At 41.9% G+C, this 26,142-nt stretch overlaps 1 protein-coding gene across 2 annotated transcripts in view; it reads left to right on the top strand.

Moving 5' to 3' along the window:
* LOC309881978 (contactin-4) overlaps positions 1-26,142 on the top strand; it is a 296,368-nt gene that overhangs the window by 131,947 nt on the left and 138,279 nt on the right. For both annotated transcript variants that reach the window (XR_014318217.1, XM_082768563.1), the window contains exon 3: positions 16,918-17,057. Coding sequence is in view for 1 of the 2 variants with exons in the window: in XM_082768563.1 (XP_082624689.1) it covers positions 17,003-17,057 (55 nt within the window). In the remaining variant the exon portion in view is untranslated. The remainder of the gene's footprint in view (positions 1-16,917; positions 17,058-26,142) is intronic.

Here is a 26,142-nt window from a genome sequence, read left to right as displayed (position 1 = left end):
CTGAATTTAGAAAAAAAGCTAATAAAATCAGGTTTGTGTTACAGAATAAAAGGTTCCACACCCTGTTTGCTCTTCCACAGAAACACATTCAGGCACAGCTCTGAGATTCCCAAGCACCTCAAGGCCCATCTGATTGTTTCAGACACAATTCCCTTTATAATGCAGGTGCCTGGTTCACCTCTCACTGATTTTATAAACAGTTCTCGAAGTATCTCTATCTCTTGCAAGCGGGGCATGAGAACCTAATCAGGTTAGATGGCTGGTGATTTTCCCTGTGTATAAATTATGGATTTGAGGAGATTTGATGAAGCTGTGTATCTTCAGCTGTCTCCGTGTGTGCGGACTCACTATCTGCCCTCAAGAGAGGGATGATAGAGGGTCATTAAACCATAATGGTATTTACTGGAGTGGAAGCATCAGAGACAGCCGGGTGACCACATCCCAGACTGAAGAAGCAGGAAATAATTTAAACCCTCTTCAAGAGGCTTGGACATGTAAACACCACGTGAAGCAGCTGAGGAGGTAGGGTGTGCTGCAGATCTCAAACATAGCCAGGGAGGGAAAATAGCAAATACCTAGGGACGCTACAAGAAAACTGGGGAGGCACAATAACGACATTCCTGCTCTGCATCCTTCCAGCCCCCTCTGGATCAGCGAGAGCCACAGGTAGGCTGCTGTTCCCCCAAGGAGACATCAAAGGGACCAGGGGCAAACCCATGGCAAGAGTGACTGAGGGAGCAGCTGAGGGCAGTGAGCATCCTCACTGCCCCCAGCTCATCACAGGGAAGGGGACAGGTGGAATAAGAGAGGGCAGAAGGAATGAAACCAAACCATCTGCCCCTTTTTGTGCTGATAGCCACTAAGACCACATCAACTGTCCCTTCCCTCGTGGCTTTACGTTGCTTGAGCTACAGCATTTTCTCCTTTATGGTACAGCCATGTCAGGGTTAACCTTTCCAGGCAAAGATGAACTCTTCTGGTCTAAATGAAGAATCAAGACAAAACGTAATGAAATAGAGAAAATTATTCCCGTTTTTCCTAAAACAATTGTATTCCCTATAGAGTTAGGTTCTCTGCCAGTGTTAACGTATTCCACTGAAAATAACAGAAGTTGGTTAGTTTATGTGTGTTGGGTTCCAGCCCATGCTATTCAAGATGAAAATATATCATATGGCTGTTTCTTAGTAGCCTAAAAGACTGCTGATAATACTAAACGTCTTCTCCTAGTATCAAATTGAGGTAACATTTTCAAGTTAAAGATCCATACAAGAGGGTTAACAAGGTTTTTGCATTATCCAGACACACTAACAGCAATGCAGCCTTAAATATCAATTGATTTAGAATATCTTTTAACCTTACATCAATATTAGGGTTTAGTGTAATGCTCCCACAAGAAATCTACAGACTGATCTCTGTACTTGACATTAGGCACCGCTTAACTGCTGTTTACTTCAATGTGTTCCCTAGATATTACATGTGTTAAGCTATATATAAGCATAATGACGTGTTCTTGTCACAGAATGACACATAACATTTAAGCCAAGTTCTCAAAATCACTATGAATTAATTTTGGCCCTGTCTAATTACTGCTTTTAATTGACTATGACTGTTCTTGATGCACAGAGAATCCATCTTGCCTGGGGATGGGTGAAAACATTACTCTGGATCCTTGGGAGTGCCCAGAGGACAGGCAGGGGTGAGCAAGCACTGAGAGAAGCCAGGAAAGAAAAAGTGACTTGAGCAGCCCTTTGGTTTTGAAAAGAGGAGGTAGACTGCAGTGAAAAATACTGAAAAAGTAAATACTACAAATGGTGTACAGCTAAGAGCTGTGTGAGAGAGAGGTGCTGCAGAGCTGTAGAAGTCCCCTGATAAATTGTCTTTGGCATGCAAGTTTGACCATTTCACCTGCACTCTGTTCACTAATCCATCACACGCTGCCTCCCCTGTTCCAAGTCTGTGGACAGCTGGAAACATTTTTTATAGTACTAGAAATAAATAAAAAAAAAAATCCTTTTCCTGCACATATGCATATGATATTTCTTAGGAATGAATCAACAGGATGACAAGTAAATAAATTGTCTTGGTTGGAGACAGAAAAAAATATTTGGTCTTAAAATCTCAAGGTTGAGGTATATTTTCTTACATTCCATCATAGCTAAAGATATAATTTTTGTGAATTAAGTTTTTCATCAATTTGCTGAGTTATGCACACCTGAGTATAGATTTTCATTTTCCCAGGATGTCAAATTTAATGTGCTCTGTGTATTACAGCAGTTCAGTATCATGTAAGCAACATATATTAGTTACTTCCTTTCTCCAAAGTTTTGTACAGTTAAGTTTAACAAGTTGTTGGAGGCTGATGTTGAGAGAGGCAATAAGGAGATTTCCCATTTGTATTTAATCTGTTCAGCTAAAATTTTGGTTGTGAGGAATTTTATGTGTCGCTGTTCAGGGGCAGTGTAAATGGTGCAGAGCACAGGCTACATGTCCTGCCCCAGCTGTGTGTTCAGCTCCATGCCCTCTGTTCCATTTTCCAGCCCTGGGGGCAGCAGGAAAAATGTCTTTCAATGAGAAGTAAAGGAAATATGGCTGAAAAGCCTGATAACCACTGGCTTCAAGTTCCAAATGTTGATGTGTTTAGAAGCCATCTAGTCTATTATCACTCTGTCCTCAGGCTGCAGTACACCCTTAGACTTACTGGAGGGATTACAAAAAAACTACACCCTGCTTCATGGTGAAAACACAAAATTTTAGTGTTCAAGTTGCTGCCACACAGACGTTCTGTCTGGAACAGAACCTATATTCTCCTTGGCACCGTGTTTTTTGGGAGTTGACTGGGTGCTGCTAGGAGGATATCCCCCAAGTAAAGGCTTATTTTTCTTTCGCAGCCTTGCACATTTTTTTGGTGCAAGTGACGGCTGTGGGAAAGACACCTGTTTTTCCCCACTATGCCTGTATGATGCCAGTGCCTATCAGATGGGGAAAATCAAGTGGTTGTTGAGTTCAGTTATGTTGTACATAGCTAATGTTCTTTATATCCCACAAAACATTTAGCCATTCTGAATTCTCCCTGCTCATGCACCTCCTGTTCCCAGGCTGCTTAGAGATTCCTCTCTAATAAAATTTGTCCCTAACAAATGCACTCGTGGTTCAGAAAATGAAATCGGTGGAATTGACTTTTTGTCTATGAGATTTGAGGGCACATTTCACACAGGAAATGGGTCAATACTCAAAATATTGCAGTAAAATAATCTGAGGTTGGGATTTTATTTCTCGGTTCAGAAGAAAGTTGGTTTTGCCACTCTGTTAGCTCTGTCCTGCCTTGCTGTTCTGCATCTGCAAGGTGACAACTTTTATTCTTTAAAGCCTGCCAATTTTGTGAATATTTTCCGTTATATGTGGCAAAGCTAATCAATATGATAATTTGAATTCCCAGCCAAGGGTGAAATTCTTATCATTTATCATATTTAAATTCATTTCATAGAAATGTAGGCCAAAGGAAGACACTAGAGGGAGAAGTGTCGCAATAACTTGCATGGCTCATGCAGTCTTGTCCCAGCTGTGACGTGATTCCTTCCTGCAAGGAAGGAGTACTCTGTCAGGGAATTTAGCTTGCTAGAGTTGTTAATGAGCACACATTAATGCTGTTTAATGATGTGAGCTTAGGAGACAGACCTGGCTCTTCTATTATATAAGAGCATGCCAGTTGCTGGTTTTGTTGTTGTTTGAGTATATTTAAATACTTCTGCACTGATTGGAAGGTCAGCATTTTAGGTTAGCCACTTCTCCCCTGTGCAAGTATACATAAATATTTAACGCCATTGTGAATTCAGTTCCTTTCCTCATCTGGTATGTGCACTCTGTAGCAGGGAGTGCTGGTAGCGAGCAGCACTGTGGGCAGCGTTGCACTTCGGTCCCCACTTGGAGCCAGTGCACTCCTTGTCACAGTGCAAAACATCAGTGTCGTTTCCATGCAGGAGAAAAATTTCCTGGTCGTAGTCTTTGTGATAAATTTAAACTGTAGGTCAGGAGTTGCCTGAATTCTTAAATATCCTTATTGAAATTATCCTCTGTGTGGATTTTTTTAATTGTTTTTTCTGAACTTCTTAGCTGAACGTTTCTGTGAATGAAGACATGGAAACAACCCACAGTCGAGTTCATCATCATAAACAGCAGTAATTTCCCATTTGAGCTTATAAGCAGGCAGAGCTCAGTAATATTAATTGCTCTTTGTACGGAGTTTAATATTCTTACAAGCTTTAAAAGTCTGAGGAGTGCTTGGCTTGAGAAGTTCTGCAGAAGTGAGCAGACAGAAGGCACAGACAGATAAACCGAGGGACATTTAAAAATAGTAACTTTATAGGCTGAAATTAAATATTTTTATCTCTCCAAACTCAAAGCAATTCAGTCTTGTGATTAGCACTCAATAGCAGTGCCTGCTGTGCCTTTACTCTGATTTTTCTCATGCATAGTGATTAAAAAAAAGAAATCGGATTTTTCCTGCTGCGTTTGTAACTAGCAGCTCTGGTACTTTGCCTTCTGTCTCATATTTTTGGGGAAACTACAGCTTTCTTGCACTCATCCTTCCACTGTGGAGGCTAAAATCAGCATATGTGCATTGCTTATAACATCTCCGTGAGCCTGAGCCATATCTTGGCTTATCTCCTGCTGCCCGGTGTCTGGCTCACGTCGTGCCATTGAGCGAGTTCTCTTACAAGCATTGCTTTGATTGAAATATTTATCTTTCTCCTGTTTTATCTGCAACTTCTAGCTCACTTTGGGTATTTCGTCGAGTTTCCCTTGGCAATATGGTTGTTGTAAAATACAGGGGAATGTAATGGTTGTGCCTTTAGCTGCTGCTTTAATTAAAGAAAAATGATTAAGGGCTCCTTGTTAAATTTTGGTGAAGGTTTATAACGTAGTTTCTCACAAGTTATCCTATACATAGAACTGATGTAACTGACAAGGTCTGTGATGCAGGTATTTATCACATTGCAGTATTTCTTGTCCAGCACCATTTTTATTTCCACTGTGGTTTTATCCAAAGCCCGTTGGAGCTAATAGGCTCCTATTACAGCAACGATCTGTAAGTTGGGCCGTAAAATGGGCTATTTCTGCTTTCTGGTTATAGCCACTTGTCATTGTTTTAACTGTCTTAACAGGAGATAAATTAACATACTACTGTTGTAACTGAAATTGTACAGTTTAAGTTTTATCGTGCGCACTAAATTCTTATCTCGCTATTCCAAAGATCACTTTAATTGTATGGCAGAGGAGAGCCCTAATGAAATCTGGGTCTGTCCTCCTTGTTCAAACTGCCTCTCTGTGCTGGCTCTGGTTGCTTTCGATGTCTCCCACCAGCTGTAGGGGTGGTTTCGCCTCTGGTGTTGTGGCTCTTCTACTCATCTTGCACATTGACATCCCCACGTCAGCGAGGGCCTGCTCGCCTTGCTGAGGTTATGACACAGTGCCAGATGTCATTCTCCAGAAGGACTCCTTGAAGGACAGAACTGAAGCCATGCATTAGGAGTCCTGGTTGAAGGCTGGAAAACCAAAAGAACATCCCTGAGCTGTTACCCTTGTTTTTTTATCCTGCTTTTGGTCCTGGCATTATGGTAATACTATGAAAAGGTTAAATAGGAAAACCCTTAAACAGTAGGCTGAGCGTTGAGGGATCTGTCTCTCCCTTCAGAAGTGATTCAGGGAAATGATTAAGATGACAATTTCAGCAAGATGGATTCCTAACTTCCAGTCTATGAAGCTAAAGTAGATGATATTTTTCCTCAGACATGTTTTTCATGTCTTTCTCAGTCTTAGTTTTCTAATTTCATACTCCTCCTTGTTTTTTTTGAACTATTTATTTTCAATTCAAGATGTGTTAAGAGAAGTTGTCCCAGAAACCCCTAAGAAGTTATGTCAAATACTGAGTGTATTAAATCTGTGTTGACAGATCCATCTATGCAAAACAAGAAGCGGAAGATATTGACTGCGGATGGAAAAGAGTTGGCACGTAAAGATAAGGCATAGATGAAGGTTGAAACGTTGACAATTAGTGCTTGAGGAGATATTAAAAGAGGGTTTAATAGGCAGTAAAAAGGAGTGTTGTGACTGCAGTACTAGGATATACGGCTTATATTTAAATCAATAGATAGTTGGGACTATCTGCAAGCTGGCAAGAGATGAACTCTTGCCACCTCTTCAGAGAATAGGCTCAATTTGGTGTGAATTCATCCTGCTTTTCATACTGACTCCATCTGTGCAAGGTGGAAGAATCTGCTGCTCAGAGAATGGCTTAAAGAGAAAAGCTTGAAAATCTCTACACTGGAGATGTTTTTAGCATCAAGGACTGTTGTGTGTGCATTGAGACCTGGCCTCAACACCCCCCAGCCCCTTGCTTTTCTCATGGGTCCTCCCCTTGGTGCTGTGCTCTGTCCCTGGGCGAGGAGCACAGCTGCGGACAGCTCCTCCAGGGCTGTTTGGTGGCTGGGGAAAAGGAAAGCAGCTCAGGAGAGGAGCTGGGAGCCAGCCCTGCTGCTGGCAGGCACAATCCCCAGGTCTTCTGCTGCAGAGTGAAAGCTGCACAGAGCCCTAAGCTGAGGATAACAGGAACACGAATTTCTGTCCATGTGTTTTGAAGCCGTTATACATAAATCAATGCTCCAGTCAAGTTTGCAAACCTTATTTCCTTTCATCTGTTTCTTATGACAAGAAAACCAAGGGATTAATGTGATATCTCAATAAATCCTCATGCTACCATCCCGCCATTCCTGAAATGCCACGCAGCTCAGATCATTTGACATACTTATCCGCTGCGGAGATGGTTCTTGTTTTGTCTGGCCGTGGGGTTGCTTCCTCAGTAATTGATATTCCAGATTGAGAACAAAACCATGTGCAATGCCCCCTTCCTCTGTGTACCTCCGCCAGCTGCTCGCCGCTTCCCAGCTTGATAGCCTGTGGCTACGAGGGAGCATGCAGCCAGTCTTTTTTTTTTTTTTTTTTTTTTTCCTAGCAGCAGCCAATACTTAGTGCAAGGATGTCTTTAAGCAAATATACTGCTTCTATGAAAAATAGCAGAGGCAGAAAAAGGCAGTAATATCACATAATCTGCATAGTCAATATAGGCAAATGCAAGCGTGTTTTCAGCCCTCTAATAGGGTATCATAAACATGCAGGGTTTTATGGCATTCAGCTGAAGAATAGCTCCCATAAATTACATGCAGTGCAATTTTGTTGTTTTCATTCTGAAGTTTATTTCCTTTTATGTTTAGTAATTAAATCAGAGCAAAAGGATTGTGTTGTGGAGTGTACCAATGAACAGTGGCGATTACACGGAGGTGTCGTCGGAGTCACCTCATATTGCTTGGCTGGGCTGGAGCTGCCAGCGCATGGGCCAGCTCTGGGAAGGATCAGTTTGCCCAGCGGCCGAGCTCTGCTGCCCTTCCTTTATCTGATGACAAGTCGTCCAGGGCTCAGTCATGGTTCTTGAATCTCTGCTTCTCGAGCTGCTCCCAGCTAGTGGTGCCACTGTGGCAAATGGCTCCTTCCAGCCTTCAGTTGTCTTCTCTTGGATGTTTCATTGGTTGGTTTGGGGGATTCGCTCTTATTTTATTTTGAAACAAATATATTTAGGTGTAAAAACAGACTATTTGATAGCACAATATCACAAACAAGGTTTTGACTCAGAAGCCTCTTCAGATTTCCAAAGGAAATGGTGACACCACCATTTATTTCTGCAGTAAGAAAAGCTCTACAGGGCATGCAACAGGGGTGCTGTGTCTTTCCTGGACATCCTGCATGTGGTCCTGGCCTCACTGCTGGGATACTGCACTGGTACCAGGAAGTACCAGCTGGTTGGAACTCTACCCATATTTTGCTCTATTACCTCCTTGCATGAGTTCCTTAATTTCATAGAAACAGCCAAGCATTTGGCTTTGCACCATGAACTGCGCCTTCTTATGCAACCACGGTGAGAAATTGAGCACTGAAAATAGGCTGCAGCCACGTGCTGATGGGAACTGCTGAGAGTAGCCCAAACACACAGGGCAGGGGCACCAGCGCTGCATTTGGAAACACGGAAATAAAATCACTGGGATTTGATATTGTAAAAAGCACCCCAGGCAATCAGGTGGGCAGCGCGCCAGGCAAAACATGCCTCATCGCGTTTGTGTCCAGTGCACTTGATTCCCCTCAGGGAAGTCCTACAGACATAGGGTTTTTTAGTTTTTAAAGTCAAATAGATTATTCTACAAGCTCCCGAAGTCAAAAATAAGATGTCATCAAGATGCTGATTTTAGAAACATTGTAGAAAGATCTTTAATATTTTTACATTGTTTTTTATGTTCTACACCAGATTATGCTCTCTTATAAAGTCTATTTTGAAGTGGACTCATTCAAAAGTGAATGATGTGCTTAGATTTAACTTTGAATGTTACTTGTCTGTCTTTGTTCAGAGAGTGAACTGCCTTGATTCATTACCGTGGCGCAGTCACCTAGGGATAAAAAGCTTTTCATTGTCAGGCGGAGTCCCCTGAGCCCTGTTTCTTCGGGGCAATGTTCTGTCTAGCTGAGGTAGTAATAAATTAACCCTTGTTCTCTTGGGAAATTTATGATAAAAAGTTAGATGGAGGTGAACACCTCACTTGGCCTAGCAGTGTATCTTTGTGATGCTACATCCCGGAGCTGGGCAGTGCATCCCTGTTCTCTGCTGGAAGCTGCAGAAGGACCAGGTGGGGGCTTTGGAGGGGGCTGTGTGGGACTCAGGTCTCTCACCCGCAGTCTTCTGCTATCAGCAACAAAAGCTGAATGTGTCGTGGGATTTGTACCACTTCTACTGATGTGGCCAGGAGAGATGGGCTGGACTTGCTGAATACAAAGCCAAATTTCTTCTGCTCTTTGAGGTATAAAACTGAAGTGTTTCCATCCCTAAAGCTGGCATCCTATGCAGAGCTGATTATTTATTCATTGGGTGCAGAAGGTAGCTGTTCCTTTTGGACTTCCCAAATCCTGCATTGAAAATCTTACCCTGTGTGAGGTCAGGAGTGGTTTTTGGGTCAGTGAGCTGTAAGTTCACCATGTAAGGCACTGTCCAGGAACAGTACTGCTTGTTCACCCACCTGGTGGGTGGTTTTGGTATATCCCTTCCATAGAAAAGGCAGAACAATGCAAAGTGACCCCTATTTAACACTGATAGCTTTAATTTAGGCTTGCCTTTAGTCACCCAGATCTCCTTAGTTTGAAGTGATTTGTGCTTACAAATGATTCAGGTTTTACAGGGCAATGTGTGGGAGCAAGGGACAAATAGCAAGGGCTCTAAGAGCATCATGTGTGGTAGTTAGTAGGTAGTAATTAAAAGGCTTTAATTACTGTCATTTTTTCTTCAGTGGTGATTTGCACTCTGGTTGGCTGGAGCAGCAGGGGACAGAGGTGCTGCGCAGCTGGGAACATCAGCATTGGGCATGGATCATTGCATCTGTAACGTTGCTGGTGCTAGGGGCGTACAGGAATGCTGCAACACAGTAAAATGTTGAGAGTGTCTGAATTATTGTCTATTTTAGTATAATCCCGAGTTCCTAAATAATATACAAGCTGCGTATGCACCTCTACATAAGGATGGAAGGAGGCATATAGCTTCTAAGAGTTTGTAAGGTAGCTGGTGGGAAAGGGGTGGTGGCAGTGATGGGTGTCTCTCTGCACCTTCTGCTGTGTGAGCGGGGAGGGCTTCCCCCTGCCCCATGCCTGGCAGAGCTGCCAGCCAGCCAGCTCCGTGAGGATACAGCATCAGCAGGAGCTGAGGAGCACTGATGCCTTGACAAGGCAGCAGAAGCTGTATTTAAATGCTAGAGGTCATGCTTTGCTTCAGTGGCCGATTACTGAGTTATTTCTTCAGTGATCTTTGCTAACATGGTTAGCACTACGTTTACTGTCCAAGTCCGGTTGATGTAATACGATTGCCGTGTAGAAGCAGCTATGAGTGGCCTGGCTAGGTCTGGCAGGTGTTTGTGTAACTGTACCGCTTCCCTGCATCTTGTCACCCTCCCCAGGTGACAGCTGAGCTTTGGCAGGCGCCTACCTGGGAGCTGAATGCTCAGGCACAGTGTGCCCCAACGAGCCTGACAGATACAAACGACAGGAGTGAGTTGGGAACTTGCATCTGGTGAGGTGCTGTAGCTTCCGTGATAGAGTGAAATGAAATCTCTATCGCGTGAGTGGGAATGAATGCCCAAAGGAAGAAACAAAATGTAACAAGTGACATTGCTCTTCTCATTCTTTTTTTTTTAGATAATTAATTTTTTGAAGCGTTGCATTCCCATTCATCATAAGCACGTCTCAGAAACATGGTGTGTGTGTCATTTGTTTTACCAGGCACAATGCGCCTATATATATTTCATAATATATGAATTGTGTATAAGCACAACTCCAGAAGGGATAATTTCAGCAAAGAAGCTTGAGATGGATCAGGATCTGACAGACGTGCTGTGACGCGAGGAGAGCTCGCTGTGAGATGCCACTGGCACGCTCCTGCTACCCTTCATCTCCCCCAGACGTCCTTTTGAATTCCCTTTTCTTTTGTAGATGCAAAAGGGCCGCTTTTGGAAGGCCAACATTAATCTCAGGACTCATAACAACAGCTCCCACAGCAGAAAAGGATGGTGTCCTGAGTGCTAAAAAAAAATCAGGGATGTGTGCATGAAGAAAAAAAAAAAAAAAAAGTCTTACACAGTCTTACTGTGAAGATTTGGACTTTTGCAGACACATCTTTAACGCGCCTTCTATTTTGGGACACTCAGTTTTGTAGGTCGCTGGCTGCATCTGTTAAAGTGAGCCTGTGCCGTCTCCCGACGGTGACTTGGAGTACTCAGAGGCTCAGGGCCCCTCTGCTGCCAATTGCTGTCGGTTGTGGAGCTCGCTCACCGTGCAGCTGGCAGCACGGAGACAGGAATTCTCCCCCTTCCCCTTCCAGATACTGGTGTCCCTGAAGGCAAAATACGTACTCTGTCTGTCCTCAAGATCTGCATCGTTCATAAATTTATCTTACAAATTGTTAAGAAACATCAGCAATGGACATTCTGCACCCTACTCAGCCCATTGCTGTGTTTGAGCTTGCCTTAACATTACCAGAATTCTTAAAATCTAAACCTTAATCCCTTGTGCATATTGATTCTTTTTGCATCCACCTTGCACGAGAGCAAATTATTTTCTTCTATTTCCAGCAGTCTTCTACAGATTTTAGTACCATTAGCATTTTTCTCTTCAATATGTTTTATGCTAAGCAGCCCCATTTGCTTCCTATTTGCAGGATGTGTTTTGCAGACCTTCATGCCTTTGTGGCATTCTCCTTTGGATGCTTCTGCCTGGGGCAAACTTTCCTTGCCAGGCAGCACCAAACCCAGGGGCAGTTCTGCCTCTGAGACCTGCCAGTGCTTGAGATTTCCTAGGGAGCTGTACATTAGGAAGACCTGCACACCTGGTTTGTGCATCCCAGGCAGGGTTTCTGCTGCCTTCACAGCCACGTGGCATCGTTCAGAGGCATTCAGCCATGCGTGGGTCTGTGCAGAGCCATCACCTTGCTGCTTACCCCCTGGCATGTTTGTGCTATTTGACACAGCATCCTGCTCACCGCAGTACACAGCACTTGTCTCTTACCCGACTTCATCCTTCTGTCTCAGTCTGCAATTTGTTCAATTTGTTAAGATGATCCTGAATTGCACTCACATCCTCACAGGTATCTGCTTCATCTTCGTGGCACCAGCAGGCCGAATAAGCACACATTTTCCATCCTTGCTATTAGCAAAAATGCTGGAAAACATGAAACCAAGGACAGACACACTGTGAAAATGAACTTCCAGTAATTACCCTCCAGCTATGACTTCAGTTATATGTGCCCTTCAGTAACTCCAGTGAACTCTAAACTCAAAATTTCCGGTGATTAAATAGATGAAACACCTGTGCTGAGAATAGGGCTGTGAGGATGAGCTCAAAGCACACGTGGACTTGCATGCCGGGGGTCCGTGTACGTGTCTGCTTTTAAAAATAAGCAGATAATTCTGTCTGCTTAAATGAAGAATTGTAAAAAAAAAAAAAAAAAAAAAAAAAAAAAAAAAAAAACCTTATTCTCCTGCACTGCTGGGCCTGTGAAGTCAATAAACTTTTGGAAAGTGGGTTTGGAGAGAAGGAGCATTTTGGAGAAAAGAGCATTTTGGTGTAGGTTCACCGATCAATTTTAGATCTGTTCATATGCCATGGAAAGCACCAAACACACACATCTTTAGCAGACAGGTACTGTATGCTTTTATTAGAAGAAGGCACTTTTATCTTAGTGGGAAGGGTTGGTTGGTGAGGTTTTTATTTATTTCAATCTCAGCTTTCTATGACTTATTTTCTACTTTGTTTTTTTGTTTGTTTGTTTGCTTGCTTGCTTTTTTGGTGTAGACAAGATAAATTTGATTTTATGTTCAGCCTTTGTACTTGGGTCTTGCTGAGACTAGTCCCTCTAGACTTGACCAACAATATGCATTCAGTGTGGGCACTCTTGCACACATCTGACGTGTGCCCATCTGCTTGGGCACTCCAACACTTGGTGCTGCCGGGAAGCTGCATGGCCCCAGGCTGTGTCTGTCACCACAGCCGTCAGGGCAACCCATAGCTCTGCTCTCTCTTTTGCACCCAAGTCTCAAGGTTATTTTTACAATGCTATGCTTCAGTTAAAAAATAAAAATAAAAAGTAATCCTTTGGAAGTTTCTGCACCCTGACTCATGGGGCAGGCACTGCTGTACCTCCTGACAGCTCCTGAACTCGTGCTCAGAGTGGTTTGTGCTTACCTCTAGCTCTTCTTTGTTTAGGTGATTAAAAGATGCCTGTTGCTGTCTGTATGTGCAGCATGCTTCATTAACAGTGATTTATTTTGGAGTTTAGCAGGATTGGCACTGTGTAGCACACCGGTGTGCAGAAGGAAAACGTGAGATGATTGCTAAGACTTCTTGCTGCTGCTGCAATGCTTAGGGGACTGAGATGTTTTGAAAATTTTCCTTCCAATCATTCTGGGAGTCCGTTTGGTCCAAACTGGGCTCTTATGCTTCTACTAAAGGCTACAAAAGAGTGAAAAAAAAGGAGTTCCAGCCAAAAGGGCATTTTTCACATGTTGAATGCATCAGTATACCTTAGCCTTTTTTTTCCTATTTTATTTTTTTCAAAAGTGCTAATCATTAAGAATCCAAATCCACTCAGAGAAGTTAACGACAAATATTCCCACTGTGCACATCTGTTTTTCCTCTCCCAGTTACACTCAGAGCCCTTAGTGTCAACTTTCTTTGTCAAAATCCAATTACAAACAAAGATGCCTTTCAAAAGAACTTGCAATGGATGCTTTGTCAAAAGTAAAGTTAAAAAAACGTCTGCATGTGTGCATTGGCGTTACGTTTTCTAATGGGATGCACTTCCAAACTGCAGCACTGCTATCTCATTTTCATCTTTTTAAAAAATAACTTGAATGGGGCTGAAACTATGCACACTCTCTTCTGGAAATGAAATATTAAACTTTGCTAGTTTTCAGACCCATTCCAGGCACTTTAGAAGTAGAGCAAAGCCCCCTGAGATTTTATAGTCAGAAAACATTTAGAAATGGGAAGGATCTGTTCAATTATATATCTTTTGCTCATGCACAAATGTTGCCTTTCCTGAAGTCATTGCCATAAAAAAAAAAAAAAAATCAACGTGTTTCAACAATTTTTACACAGCTCTGAACAATGGACCTACTGATATGAATAGCAGCTATGTTTACAGGAAAACATTTTTGAGATTGGAGTCATTCACATGTGAAATAAGGAACTATCATGGGAGACGAAAATGCAACAGCATCTTGAATACCACCATGTTTTAACCCTAGGAAAATATTTGTAATGGTAATCATCTAATTTCCTTTTCACTATTTTTTATGATAGGACAGGCATCGTTTCTCTTCAGGAAACTTTCCATGGTGTGCTACGTGTGTGTGTTATGAGAAGTATCGGTAAAAGCCAGGGGATGCTGGGCAGAGGCAGGGCTCCGTGCTGGTTTCCAGTGCTGCTCTTGGCAGGCTGCTCCTAGCTCTGGGGAACTGGTGCTCCTGCAGCCTCAGTTATCCAGTAGTAGCAGTCCTGGGAATGACCACAGGATGTGGTATTATTCCATATATTTAGAAAATTAAATATGCTAGAGCCTCTTCTAGGAATGTATTCTAATTGTTACAGGCTATAAACTTTGGAAACTCCACGCACTTACAGCCATTAACGCTGATGGAGATGCCAATGGCTGCTGTGTACAGGCAATTTGTTACTATCAGAGGCATTTGTTTCCCTTCAGATATCTGACTTTTTTTTTGCTTCAAAGGGCATCCATGACCCTCTGATACTTGCTGGTTCCGTGGAGTATGTATTGAATACCTGAGTGATAGGGAAGACTTACAGGTTTTTCATTGGACTTGTTTATTAACTCTTCTGAGTACTAAAAATGTGTATTTTTAGCAAAGCTTTTATTTTTGGCTGAAAGGAAGGCCCAATCACTGTGTGAAATCATCATGGGAGGAAAGAAAGAGCCTGCTGGTTTTAATGCCCTTATAAGCTAACAACTAATTTACATTAATAAATTTGAAATGTCTTGTATTAGTTTTTAAAATGCTTAGAGAAGCATGATTTCCTGACTAGAAGAAGAAGAAAAAATGAAAAAGCTGTAAGTAGAAAAATTGTAAGCAGAATATCCCTGCCTTCTCCCGAAGGGCTGGTGGGTCACGGCAAGCTATGGTAAAAGAAGTTGCAGTAGGGGAGAGAAATGAGTTGGAGACTGAGAATTTTATTGCATCTGTGGAAAAATAGTTGGCTTGTGTATTTTATTCCCTATCCCAGTGAGAAGGGAGTGCTAGGAAACTGCAAAAAGGACTGCCATCTCTGCAGGCCTCCCTGAAGAGTGGTTCCTCATCTCCATCCTCACAGCCAATGGAATAAACAGGGGCACTTTGCTTGACTTTGGGTGGATCAAGGGCTTTGTATTGCAAGTCTTTTAACCAACAGGCAGATATAATGCTTTTTTTTTTTTTTTTTTTCCTCAGTGACAATGTTTGCAGGCGGGAAGCTTGGTGCTGCTGCTATTAACCCCCAGGGTGGAGGGGGTGCTGCAGCACTCCTGCAGGCCAGCAGCTCGCGGGTAGGTCTGCGGCCGCTTGCTCTGGGTTCCTGGCAGTAGGTTAAGTTGATAAGTGCCATACCTCTTGTGTTTTTAATTAGGTATCAGTGGCTGTAAGTGATTGTTCTGTTTCAGTCCCACGTAGCTTATTGCAGTGAGGAGAGTAACCATAAAGCATTGCACAGCAGTGTAATGAAGAGGGGCCTTATAAGTGACACGATGGGCTTATTGATGGCACTAATACGTGGGGAAACAAGAGCATGAAAGAATTTCAGCAGTTGCTGGTGAATATAGGATTTATCTCCCGCCTTACTTAAACCAGTGTAAAAGTGACAGCTCCTTGTCTTTGGCAGAAATCTCTGGGTACGATTATATCCGACGGAATTTGGTGCGGAAAGGAAAGCCAGTGCTTGTCCACGTGTGCAGGCTCCGCAGTGCAAACAAATACGTTTCTCGAGATCACTACAAACACAGAGTAACTGTTTAACTTTGTAAATCAATATAAAGGTCTATGATGACATTTTCCTACAAAAATTAATAATTAATGCTCTAATCACTCACTTAAGGTGTTATTAGTTTCCATTGATTAGGCCTTCCTGCTAACCCCAGCTAGCCTAATCAGTCTGCATGAGAACAGATAAATATATTCAATTAATCTCTACCCCCTTCAAAATTGCGTCTTCAGATCAGAAGATAGATTCTTAGTCTTCTCAGTGCATCGAACCTGACTTTATTAGAAGAATCCCATCAATTTTACCTCACAAAAGCAAGCGGAGACCTCTAATGATGGCCCTTCACATGCTATTAGTCATGCAGTTTGTCTTATAAGCACGAAGGCCTCTTAACTTCCAGCCCTCAGTGATATGAATAAATTATAACAATGTGTGTCTGACTTGATATATTTATTTTTTAATATTTAAATTCCTATGCTGGAAAAGTTTTTTTCCATGACGGGGCATTTTTTTTAACCTGGGATTTCACTGGGGGTGAGGGGGAGGTACTGCCATGATACGCAGAGTGTCTTCAGATTGCCTGCTCCGAAATTTTAACTATGTACAAATTGTAATAGAGAGTGAAGGCAAAAGATTGTTTTTTTTCACATGGAGATGTTTGAAAGGTTGTTTTCTTGTTTGTTTGTTTGTTTTTTAATTAAGATTTTCAGGTCAATGAGAATGGGAAGGAGAAGGGAAACACATCCCCCTCTCCTGAACAGGGTGAGAACTCTTCCTAGCGAGCACTGCCTTGCAGAGGTGATCTTTCACCCACAGAGGGCTTTTGTTGAGAGAAGCAAGAGTAGTTTTCATGGCTTTTTTCTTAACCGTAGTTTACAGAGTTAACAAATTACATGTAAGATTACCCCAGAGAGGCACTGAGCAAGTCTGCAGGTGAGAAAATGGAGAAACTGCAGAAATCTCACCACAGCCTGGTGGAAGATGCAGATCTGGGGCTACATCATCATCCTGAGCTGGTGCCCAGTGTACCTAGAGCCTTGCCTTTGCAGATTTTTTTTTCGTCTGTTAAGTTCTGTGCATCTTTCCTGACAATCATCTTCTCCTCTTCTTGAGATCAGTGTAGTCTCTAGTCTTACTACTTCTCAGAATTATTTAATGTTTTAAAAACTTTCTTTTGGTCTTAAGATGAGACTTCTATGGAGGGAAAAAAGAAAAAAAAAAAAAAAAAAAAAAAAAAAAAAACAAGCCTTCAACAAATGGAAGGAGCAGCAATCCTAAATCTCCTTGTAATCTCTTTTTTCTCTTTTACAGAATAAAGGTTGCCTAAAATTTCTAAGGAGGCCCCATTCTCTCCTGCAGTTCCTGAATTTGTCTCCTCTGACCTGGGAAGCTAAAGATGAGGTTGCTATGGGAGCTGCTTGTGCTGCAATCGTTCATGGTGTGCCTTGCAGGTAAAGTGTCATTTTAAAACTTCTTCAAGAATGCTGCTGTATTTGACACCGAGGCAAAAGCGCACTACACTTTATAAGCTACTGATAAAACAGCAAAATAAGCCCCTGCTCCATGTTAGGCATTACCAACAGTTGCTGTGCAGATCACACTGATGCTCTTAGCAAGCTCTCTCTCCCGCTGATTGGTATTGGCCACAGCAAAAGCTCTGTGTTTCAGAGCTCTGTTCTGCCCGTCTTCTGTTCTGAGTTGCTGTTGACAAACGTTGTTTTCCCATGCTCAGTGCTAAGTGTTTCAATGCTCAATTAAACCTACGTGGAATATAGCTTTAAATCCCATTAAAACGGTGTTATGAGGAGTGTTATAGCTAAGACCCTGCTCCATTTAACAAATAATTAGAATAACATATTTCAGTAATAAAACCATCTTCTGTAACTGTCCTTATTTAACTTTTTTTTTTTTTCCATGAGAGTTGCACTGTTTTGAGCAAAATGAAATTTCTGAGTATACCATTTTTGTGGAGCCAAAACAGTTCTTGAAGACCCTTCAGACTTACGAAGGGCCAGAAAAGCTCGCACCAAGCGAGTGCCTCTGCTCCTGCAAACTGTGCAGTCAGCATGGTTCACTAACATGTGTTTTGTTCTGGGTGGGGGCTGTTAGATTTTAATTGCTGTTTGTCACCTTAGTGTTCTTGATTGCTCTAATTTATCTGTTGCTTGGTGCTCAATTTTGTTTAGTAACTTGTGCTTTCTTCTATTTTATGTGTGTACGTTGTCAGGGTACTTTTAAAGCATTAGGTAATAACAGACTGCTTAAATAGTGTTTGCTTTCTTCTGCTTAGCTCTACTGAACACTAAGCCACTTTTATTCCGGTACTTATTGGTCCCTATTTTTGCAATTTGGTTCCAAGTCTTCTTAAATGTGCTATGACAGTTTCTGAGCTGGCAGAAAATTGGATGCAGAGAGATTCTGCAGTGCAGTGCCATCCCTGTGTCGGGAACTGTAAACCTCTAGAAGTTATGCTGCAGGAGTAAATAAAATAGGCTCCTTTATTATAAGCAAATACACAAAATTTTGGAAAAACAAAAGCATGCAGAATAGTTTTGTACTGTGACTTCCATATTTAAGGCATCTATCACATAAAGTCTAAGGTCAGCAAAATGAAAGTTTCAGCAGAATGTGTTCAGGGGGTTGTCTTCATCTTTTACATCTGTTTTTGCTTTTTTTTTTTTTTTTTTTCTTACAAAGCTTCTGATTTGCCCACAGACCTTTTTGTGATGTTCCAGAGTAAGTGAATGTTGTTTCAGGATGGTCTTTTCGTGCCTTGCGCTGTCCAAACTCCCCATGGATGTAAGGGACATCGGGGACTGCTGCAAGGCTCCAGCAGCCACTTGGGCTTTCTGCATGTTTCCAAAATTAACATCTGTTCCCTGGAAATGGCACGAGAACTTCCAACCCCTTCTCTTCTACGTCATTAAACAGCTGTCAGATCTGTGGCACAGAGTATCTAAACGTGCTGTGGACCTACCAGCTACTAGCTGCTGGAGCTCCTGCACTCTGAGGGATGCTACTATTGATTTTACGTGCTGGGGGTTCAGATGTTAGTTATTCACTGCAGGATAACGTGCTAAGATAAGAAAGCTAGATCAATCCCAGGACATAGCTTAAACCAGCTGTGGAGAAGTGCAAATCTCATAATTTTGGGAGCTATACGGCACTTGGAGAGGTGGCAGCATTACTAAAGGTCTTTCTGACCTCAATGCCCCCTTTCATCCGCCACCCAACTGGAGATTGTGTCTTTCTGGGTAACTTTCTGGATTGTTTGGAGATGTATTGATAAAAACTAACACATTTGCTTTGACTCGATAGCTGATGTATAAACCAGGGTTCCTGGTTTTCTTTCCCGGTTTCTTTTCCTCAGGTGTCAGCTCTGGGAAGCAGCAACTGCAAATTATTCCTTTGGTCCCAGATAACAGAGATTTGTTAGGGCTGTCAAACTCCTTAAGTATCAGGTGTGATGGTGATAGTTTTGAAGTTCAGAGGGTGGGCTGAGAGGCAGCACGGGCTGTGAGGAGCAGCATGGCAGTGCCCATGGCCTGTAGTGGGGTGCCTGGGATAAGCCGCGCAGGCCTGAATGGAGCCTTCCCGTGTTTGCGTGACTTTTATGCAATTCTTTGCCTCATTACCTTCCTGTGGCAATGAGTTTCACTGTTGAAGTCTTATTTGCATGTTAATGAGCTGCAGTCCTAGTCACATTACCCGTGTGAGTGTGCATATGCATATTTTATAATGTCATTTAACCTCTGAAGATCCGTACAGGCTTTGGCAGAGGATGGAGGAGGAGCCTGTCAGCCCTTGAGCAGTGCTTTTGCTTTGCTGTTATGGCTTCTGTCCTGCCCCCCAGCCTCACAGGCTCTGGTTTCTGCCCTTGTGCTTGTTCTTGCCCTTCAAACACAAAGATCTCTGCTCAGCACAAGCAAGGCTGGCCCTCCTTTCTCCTTAGCAAGCACCATATAAACACAATAGCTTCAACAAACAAATTCACCCTGCAGCTCTGTAATGGTGCTTCTGTTTCCACAAGTTTGTTTTGTCAAAGGGAAAGTGCTGTGGCAGCTCTGTCTGCTCCGACCAGGCCAATGGAAGTGGCTTCAGAAAGCCAAAATACAGGATGAAGTGTTTGTTTTATTTATTTGAATGCGTAAGAAAACAGTGTACTTGCTAGCATGGCTTCATGCTGTGGAGGCCTTGGTTTTGCTGTGTGGGTAGGACTGGCAGCTCAATGGGACATGGATGCTGGTTCTGAACACGGACAAGTTTCTGCATCGCCCCCAGGGCGGTTTATGGGTCACTCTGAAATTTCTGTGCTACGTTCTGTTATGTGAAAAGCTGGAGTTTCACCACTGTCCGGGTATCCAGAATTAGATATAACAGTGTTTGCTATGGGCTCCTGGCTGGCTCTCAGACACTGTTGGGATGGCCCAGCAACATCCAGCTTCATTCTACAAATCCAGGCACAGCATAATGTTTTTCAATATCAAATTCTATCATATTTTTCATTGGAGCAAAACAAAAGCATTGTTTCACCTATTATTAACTGGAAAATACCATTTTCTAATCTAGAAATATGCACAAGAGAGCAAAAGTTGAGAAGACAAAAACATTTCTGCAGAGCTTAATTTCAATGTGCTTTTTCAAAGCTATTATTTTAATAGGAAAATATTCTCATAACTGCCTGTCCTGTCATTCCTTCTTCTGTCAGATTCTGGTACAGCATAGCCAAATAGCTCAGCAGTGGTCCAGGACAGAATATTTAGAGCATGGTTATGTAATTCCTTGGGAAAAAAAATTATATATATATATTAAAGTGTGTTCCACTGTTACACAAAAATGACGGTAATTTACATCAATGCAGCTTGTGAAAAGAACTGGATTTAATGAGCAAATGTGTGTATAAGAAAACTTACTGTATATTGCATATTCACATGGTGTCTTACTGACAAAGTACTGTATTTTTAGACTGAAATTTCAGAATAACACAAGGCCTTAGTTAGTTTAAACACTGAACATTTGCTACATGAATAGGAAGCATAAAATAACATAATCAGTAATGGCATTCTACATCAAACGAAGGGTGATTTTTCAAGAAATGTGGACATTTCTTTCCCATCTCCCATTGAATTCCAATGAGATCTGGGCATCCAGCTCTGTTACAAATTCGAAATTCATACAAAGATGAATATTCACAGGCCAATTTAAATGCAAGCTTCTATCCAAACAGATGTAGGTTATGTACAAAATAAATTCTACTAATTTCATGTCTGAATATAAATAATTAAACCAAGAAGAGTAGTACATGTTAAATGATGGTCTTCTGTAAATGATACGGCAATTCAATTTGTTCAGCTTTTTTTTTTTTTTTTTTCTGGTGCTCTGTAGTTCCCATGACTAGTGCTTTGATGTTAGTGGGTAGCTAGAAAGTGATTAATCTGTTGCAGTTCTATAATTAATTAATTTATATTTTGGTCAGTTCTGCAACACTTTGCGTTTCTGTACCCGGTTGCCTAATTACTGTTTGCACAGCACTTGGAATAGATAAAGCACTGAATGGCTCCTATTAATATCATCGCTTCTCCACTGTGACATAGCCCTTGGCTTCATGGCTCTCAGTAAGATGTCACTGAAGTTCATGGGTAAAGGTTTATACAGATGAGATCTGATACTTAATACTTCAATGTAGTTTTTTTCTGAATTATTTGAGGTTTGTTGCTCACTTAAAGCTCCTGTACTTTCAAATGGTTTAGAACGAAGTCACACAGAGCCTTGCGTGCTAGCTGTGAGCATGGCTTTTCTACTGAAGCTTAAATACTTACTGGCATTTATTGTATATCTTTTCCATCCGAGCAAATGTATTCCTGGAGATTAGTGCTGTGAGTGCACTGGTCTTCACAAAACTCTGGGCACCCACCACCACAGCAGAAGCTGTGATTGCTGCAGTGCACCGGGGCCATGAGCCCAGCAAGATTGATTGTGTTTGTCAGTACGTCAATATGATGAACAACAGTTTCATGAGTGGCTTTTGGGAATTCCTTTGACTGAATTATATTTTTAATAAAATTGAGTGTAATTTACTCCTGCCAGTAGCCATCATGTGACCTGGATCCAGCAAGGTGATGTGGCTGTCAAAAAGGAAACAGGGTCTTAGCATACTTCAGGGAAGGATGTCCAGCAGAAATGGGGAAAAGCTCACACCTTGATGCTGTCTTGGGTGGGGTACTGTGTGCAGTCCTGGCTGTGTTAGGGAGGTGTTCAAGCCATGACAAGGAACTGCTACATCAATCTGGAGAGCTGGAGATGAAAAAAGGTTCATTTAAGCTAGGAAAATAGAGGAGAGAGTGGAAGAGCTAAGAGGGCACTGGGATAAGAACAATTAAATCTGAAGTGAGCAACAATTAATTTAAATTGAAACCAGAACTCTTTTAGACACCAAATGGGATTCTACAGTATCACTCAGCTGTGCGTTGCTGTAGAGGGAAGGTTAGAAAATATATGTGATTATGTGTAATGTATTCTTGTTTAGGGATTATATGACAAGTTTTTCTGTGATTGCAGAAGATTGGTCTCAACCTCACAAGGTTGAAATGTACCCATTTCGCGCTCCTGATATGTCAGCAGCGAAGCCCTTGCTAGATGTGACCTGACTCTGATCTAGGCCATAATTTCACAAATTATAAAGTTAGGGACAATATCAATGCAATTTTCTCTTTTTTTTTTTTTTTTTTTTTACATGGAGATCATTAGGTACATTATATTTTTTTCTCTATTTAACTCTCAAGTCCACCTGGGCAAGTTTAATTACATCTTTCTCAAGGAAAAATTACTGAGGTAACATGATGCACTTTGAATAAAACAGAGAATACACAGACATTTTTATAAGCAGATGTTCTGACTATCTGTCTGTGTATTGATCCCCTGTGCATTTTATATGATGCCTCTTTTCAATTTAGCTTTTTTGCATTTAAATTAGTAGGTACGTATTGAAATTAAATCTCACTTAGGGAGTTACAAAAATACCTACTTTTCCAAACATCTATCAAATTAGGAAGAATATGGACCCCAAATGCTTCTTTATTGCCAATAAGAATGAAATTTTATGGAAAAAAAATTGAGGTGCTTAGTCTATTGCTTTATAGGTACAATCTCTTATCTGTTTCTTAGCAAATCTAAATATTATTGGAAAGGAACCTCATTTTGCAATTCATCTGTGGTCATTGAGAAGAACGAGAAGGTAAGAGAAGGAAGAAGAGAAGGAAGGCTGCCAGGTCGGGCACTGGGGTTTGCTGCTGACTCCATCCCATGGCTATCAGTTGGCTCCATCTCCGAGCTTTGATTTAGATGACACAATTGCACAGCCTGAGAGCTGCAATCCTGGGCTACAGGGCATAGCTAGAAATAATGATATCTGTATTCATTGCATGTAAAACAGTTTGCAGACTTTCTGAGGTCTTTGGTTGGAGCTTGTATTTACTGCTGCATTTGTCTTGAGTTGCTGGGGAAAGTCTGGCGTAAGCAGGCAGAAACCTGCATCCGTGTGGACACTGTTAGCTTGTCACCCCTTGACGCTGCCTTGCATAGACACAAAAAATCCCTTTTCTCCACAGTTCTGTGGGTATTTTCTTCCTTTAGAATAGCAGCAGGAGTTGCTGGAGGAACGATTAGTTTCCAGTTGTGACTGGTAGGGTTAAATCTCTTGCTTTTGCCTCCTGCCCTGATCTCATGCAGCTGAGCATTAGCTGATGGAAAATGATGTTGATGGTGATCGTTATTATTTGGATAAAGGTCTTTCAGCTAAGCAGCAATCAAGGGTGATCATCCAAACGGAATAAAAGGGGAGAGGGTCAATTAAACTTTGATAATTATAGTACTGTAAATGTGGGGAATAACAGAATTACCCTTTAGTGACAGCAAAGTGTGTAAACAGGCCGGCAGAGCATTGCTGGCTGATGCTATCCCTAGCAGCAAGTAAGACTCTGTCTGCATGATTTGGTAGGGTCTGACAGAAATGTATATTGTTTTCTGCCACCTAGACACTGGTTGTTGCAAGGGCTCCAGGTCGTGCAGCACTGGGGCCATGAAACATTTCAGGTGCTTGGGTGCAGGGGAGTTAGTGCTCCAGGTCAGTGCATGGACAGTAAGCGGGCTGCTCCCAGTAAGTGCTGCTTTGAACAGAAGGTTGTAGTGCAGCTCGCTTATCTGCATGTTATTTAATGCTGGTTTATTGGAGTGTTTGTAAAATGCCGTGACGGTCTGCACTCTGAAATTAAGGGTGTTCTCGCGACAGGCTGCGCAGACTTCTTGCTGCAAGTTCTAGAGAAGTGCTCCCAAGAATTATGCTGAAAAATCAAAATTTGAACATTATCACCACAGTGCTTCATTTTGCCTTATGTATTTGAATGTTTATTTAGCAATAAAATTTACGTATTTAGCTTCATAATCAAACCAAGACACAATTGTTAAATAGTCCATATCCTATTAATTAGGCTGTGAAACAAAGCAAGCATTACAACCATTTATAATCGAGTACTGCTGAAGTTGATAATCAATGAGACAGACAACTAATTAACCATCCAGCACCCGACATCTTCAGCTGAAGTTGGTGACTTTAAACTTAATTAAGCTTTCCAGGTGCCAGTAAAAATATGAAAAATATATCTATCTTAATGTACCTTATTTCCACTTTTGTGAATTGAAACCGATGAAGAGTACATCACTTTGAAGAGAAATTGTAATTTATAAAACATCCCTTATCCGTATTGCATAGCTATAAAGTCCTGTATTAGAAGGCTTTGTTTGAACACATGAGGGACAGCATGTTTCAGATTGCTTCCTCTTTATTGTGGCTGATATTTCTGCCACATCATTATTTGATTCACACCATCTAAGTATTTCATTGATGCAAAAGAGATCCCTGACAAAGTTCAAAATGCTATTGTTGTTTTTACTTGTGAAAAGCAAATAATATAATGGGAGTTCTGTGGGACTTGGAAGAATAAATTATTTCTGCCCCTGCAAGCCTGCTGTCTGTAAACAGACAAGATGAAACACTCGCTGAGAGCCGGATCAAGCTTTATTCCTGTAGCACTCACTCTCCTTCCATTTTTAGGATGCTCCATGTGAAATGGCACTTTCTCTAGGTTCACACTGTGTGGCTTTACTAGCAAACATTTGAAGAGGGACTTGAAAGAAGGCAGGTTGATGGTTGGGCTTTCTGAGATGTGAAGCCAGGGAGTGATGCAGGAGACAGCAAGATAAAAAGGGGCTGGAGGTGGTTGGCTGCACGGGTGGAATGAAGATGAGAAGCACGCTTCCTCAGCTACGGAAAAATTGCTGCAAAATTCTTGGTGTCAAATCATCCTCTTCAGATATTTTTTTTTCTTTTATAATGTCCCTTGCAAGGGGAATTATGTCTAGAACAAATAACAGCATTGTCATGTTTCTGAGCTCGACTGCTGAAGTCCCGGTTGTGATTTGGCAATAACTTCAGGCACTGCGATCCTTCTCCTCGCGCATTTGTCATGAGTTTGTGATCCCCCAAACGCGTACCACAGGTCTGATGCTTGTAGTACGCCAGCAAAAAGGTCTCTAACCTCCTCTGTGATTGATGCACAGGTATTCTGGTGGCCGTACCCAGAGAAAGTAAATATAGGGAAGTGCTGCTGAGAGGGGTGACACTGCCAGTTAACGTCAAAGTAAGACAAACAGCTTAAGGAGCAAGCAGCTTTGTTCTTGTTGTTTTTCTCCTGAGTGAGGGAAGAAGACTTTGAAAGAGTTAGAGGTGTGAGAACAGACCACAGGCTGAGTGGCACAGCACAGAAATGATGGCTACTGTGGTACTGCTGAAACAACAGTTGAAGAAGACCCCAAAAAAGCTCTTAGGTGCACCAAAGCTCAGAGTCTGGGGGTTTCCTGAAGGGGCTGTGGGGTGCAGCTGTAGCCAAGGCACCCAGCAAGAGTGGGATGGAAGCTGCTTTTTCAGTCGTGCATGTTTGTCTCTGTTGGCTCCCTTCGGTCCCTGCAGGTTAGGAACACTGAAGTATTCAAGGAGAGGAAGCAAATCTGAAAGGCAGCACAGCACATCATCTACTAACGAAAGATGATCCTCAACTGTGGCCAAGAACAATTAGTGGTAAAGGCTACTTCTCTCTTGTGCTACCCATTGGCAAAACTCCCTTCCAGGTGTTCGTTCCTCTGTGCACACTAATGTCAGTTCCTTGTTTCAAAATATTTCTTCTTGAACTTGCATGTTTTGTTTTATCTCTATTTTTTAGTACATTCCCATACTTAGTAGAGAATATGGAATTTATTCCCAAATGAAAGGCAAAGCAGTGACAAGTCATCAGTTAGCAGGAAGGGAGAGAACCTAGCACTTTCCCGTGTAAATTATGTGAATCCTGGATGTAAGCCAGGCATTCATTTGGTTAAAATGGGGTTTGATAATTGAAACTAATTTAACATCGACCCTATTAAGTTGCATTTTATTGCTCATTTAATACGCTTGTCTCCCAAGCTCTCCAAAACTAGGAAGTGCCT

This window comes from Aythya marila (assembly GCF_965140915.1).
Source record: "Aythya marila genome assembly, chromosome: 10".
Lineage (NCBI taxonomy): Eukaryota > Metazoa > Chordata > Aves > Anseriformes > Anatidae > Aythya > Aythya marila.
This window is presented reverse-complemented; position numbering and strand designations above follow the sequence as displayed.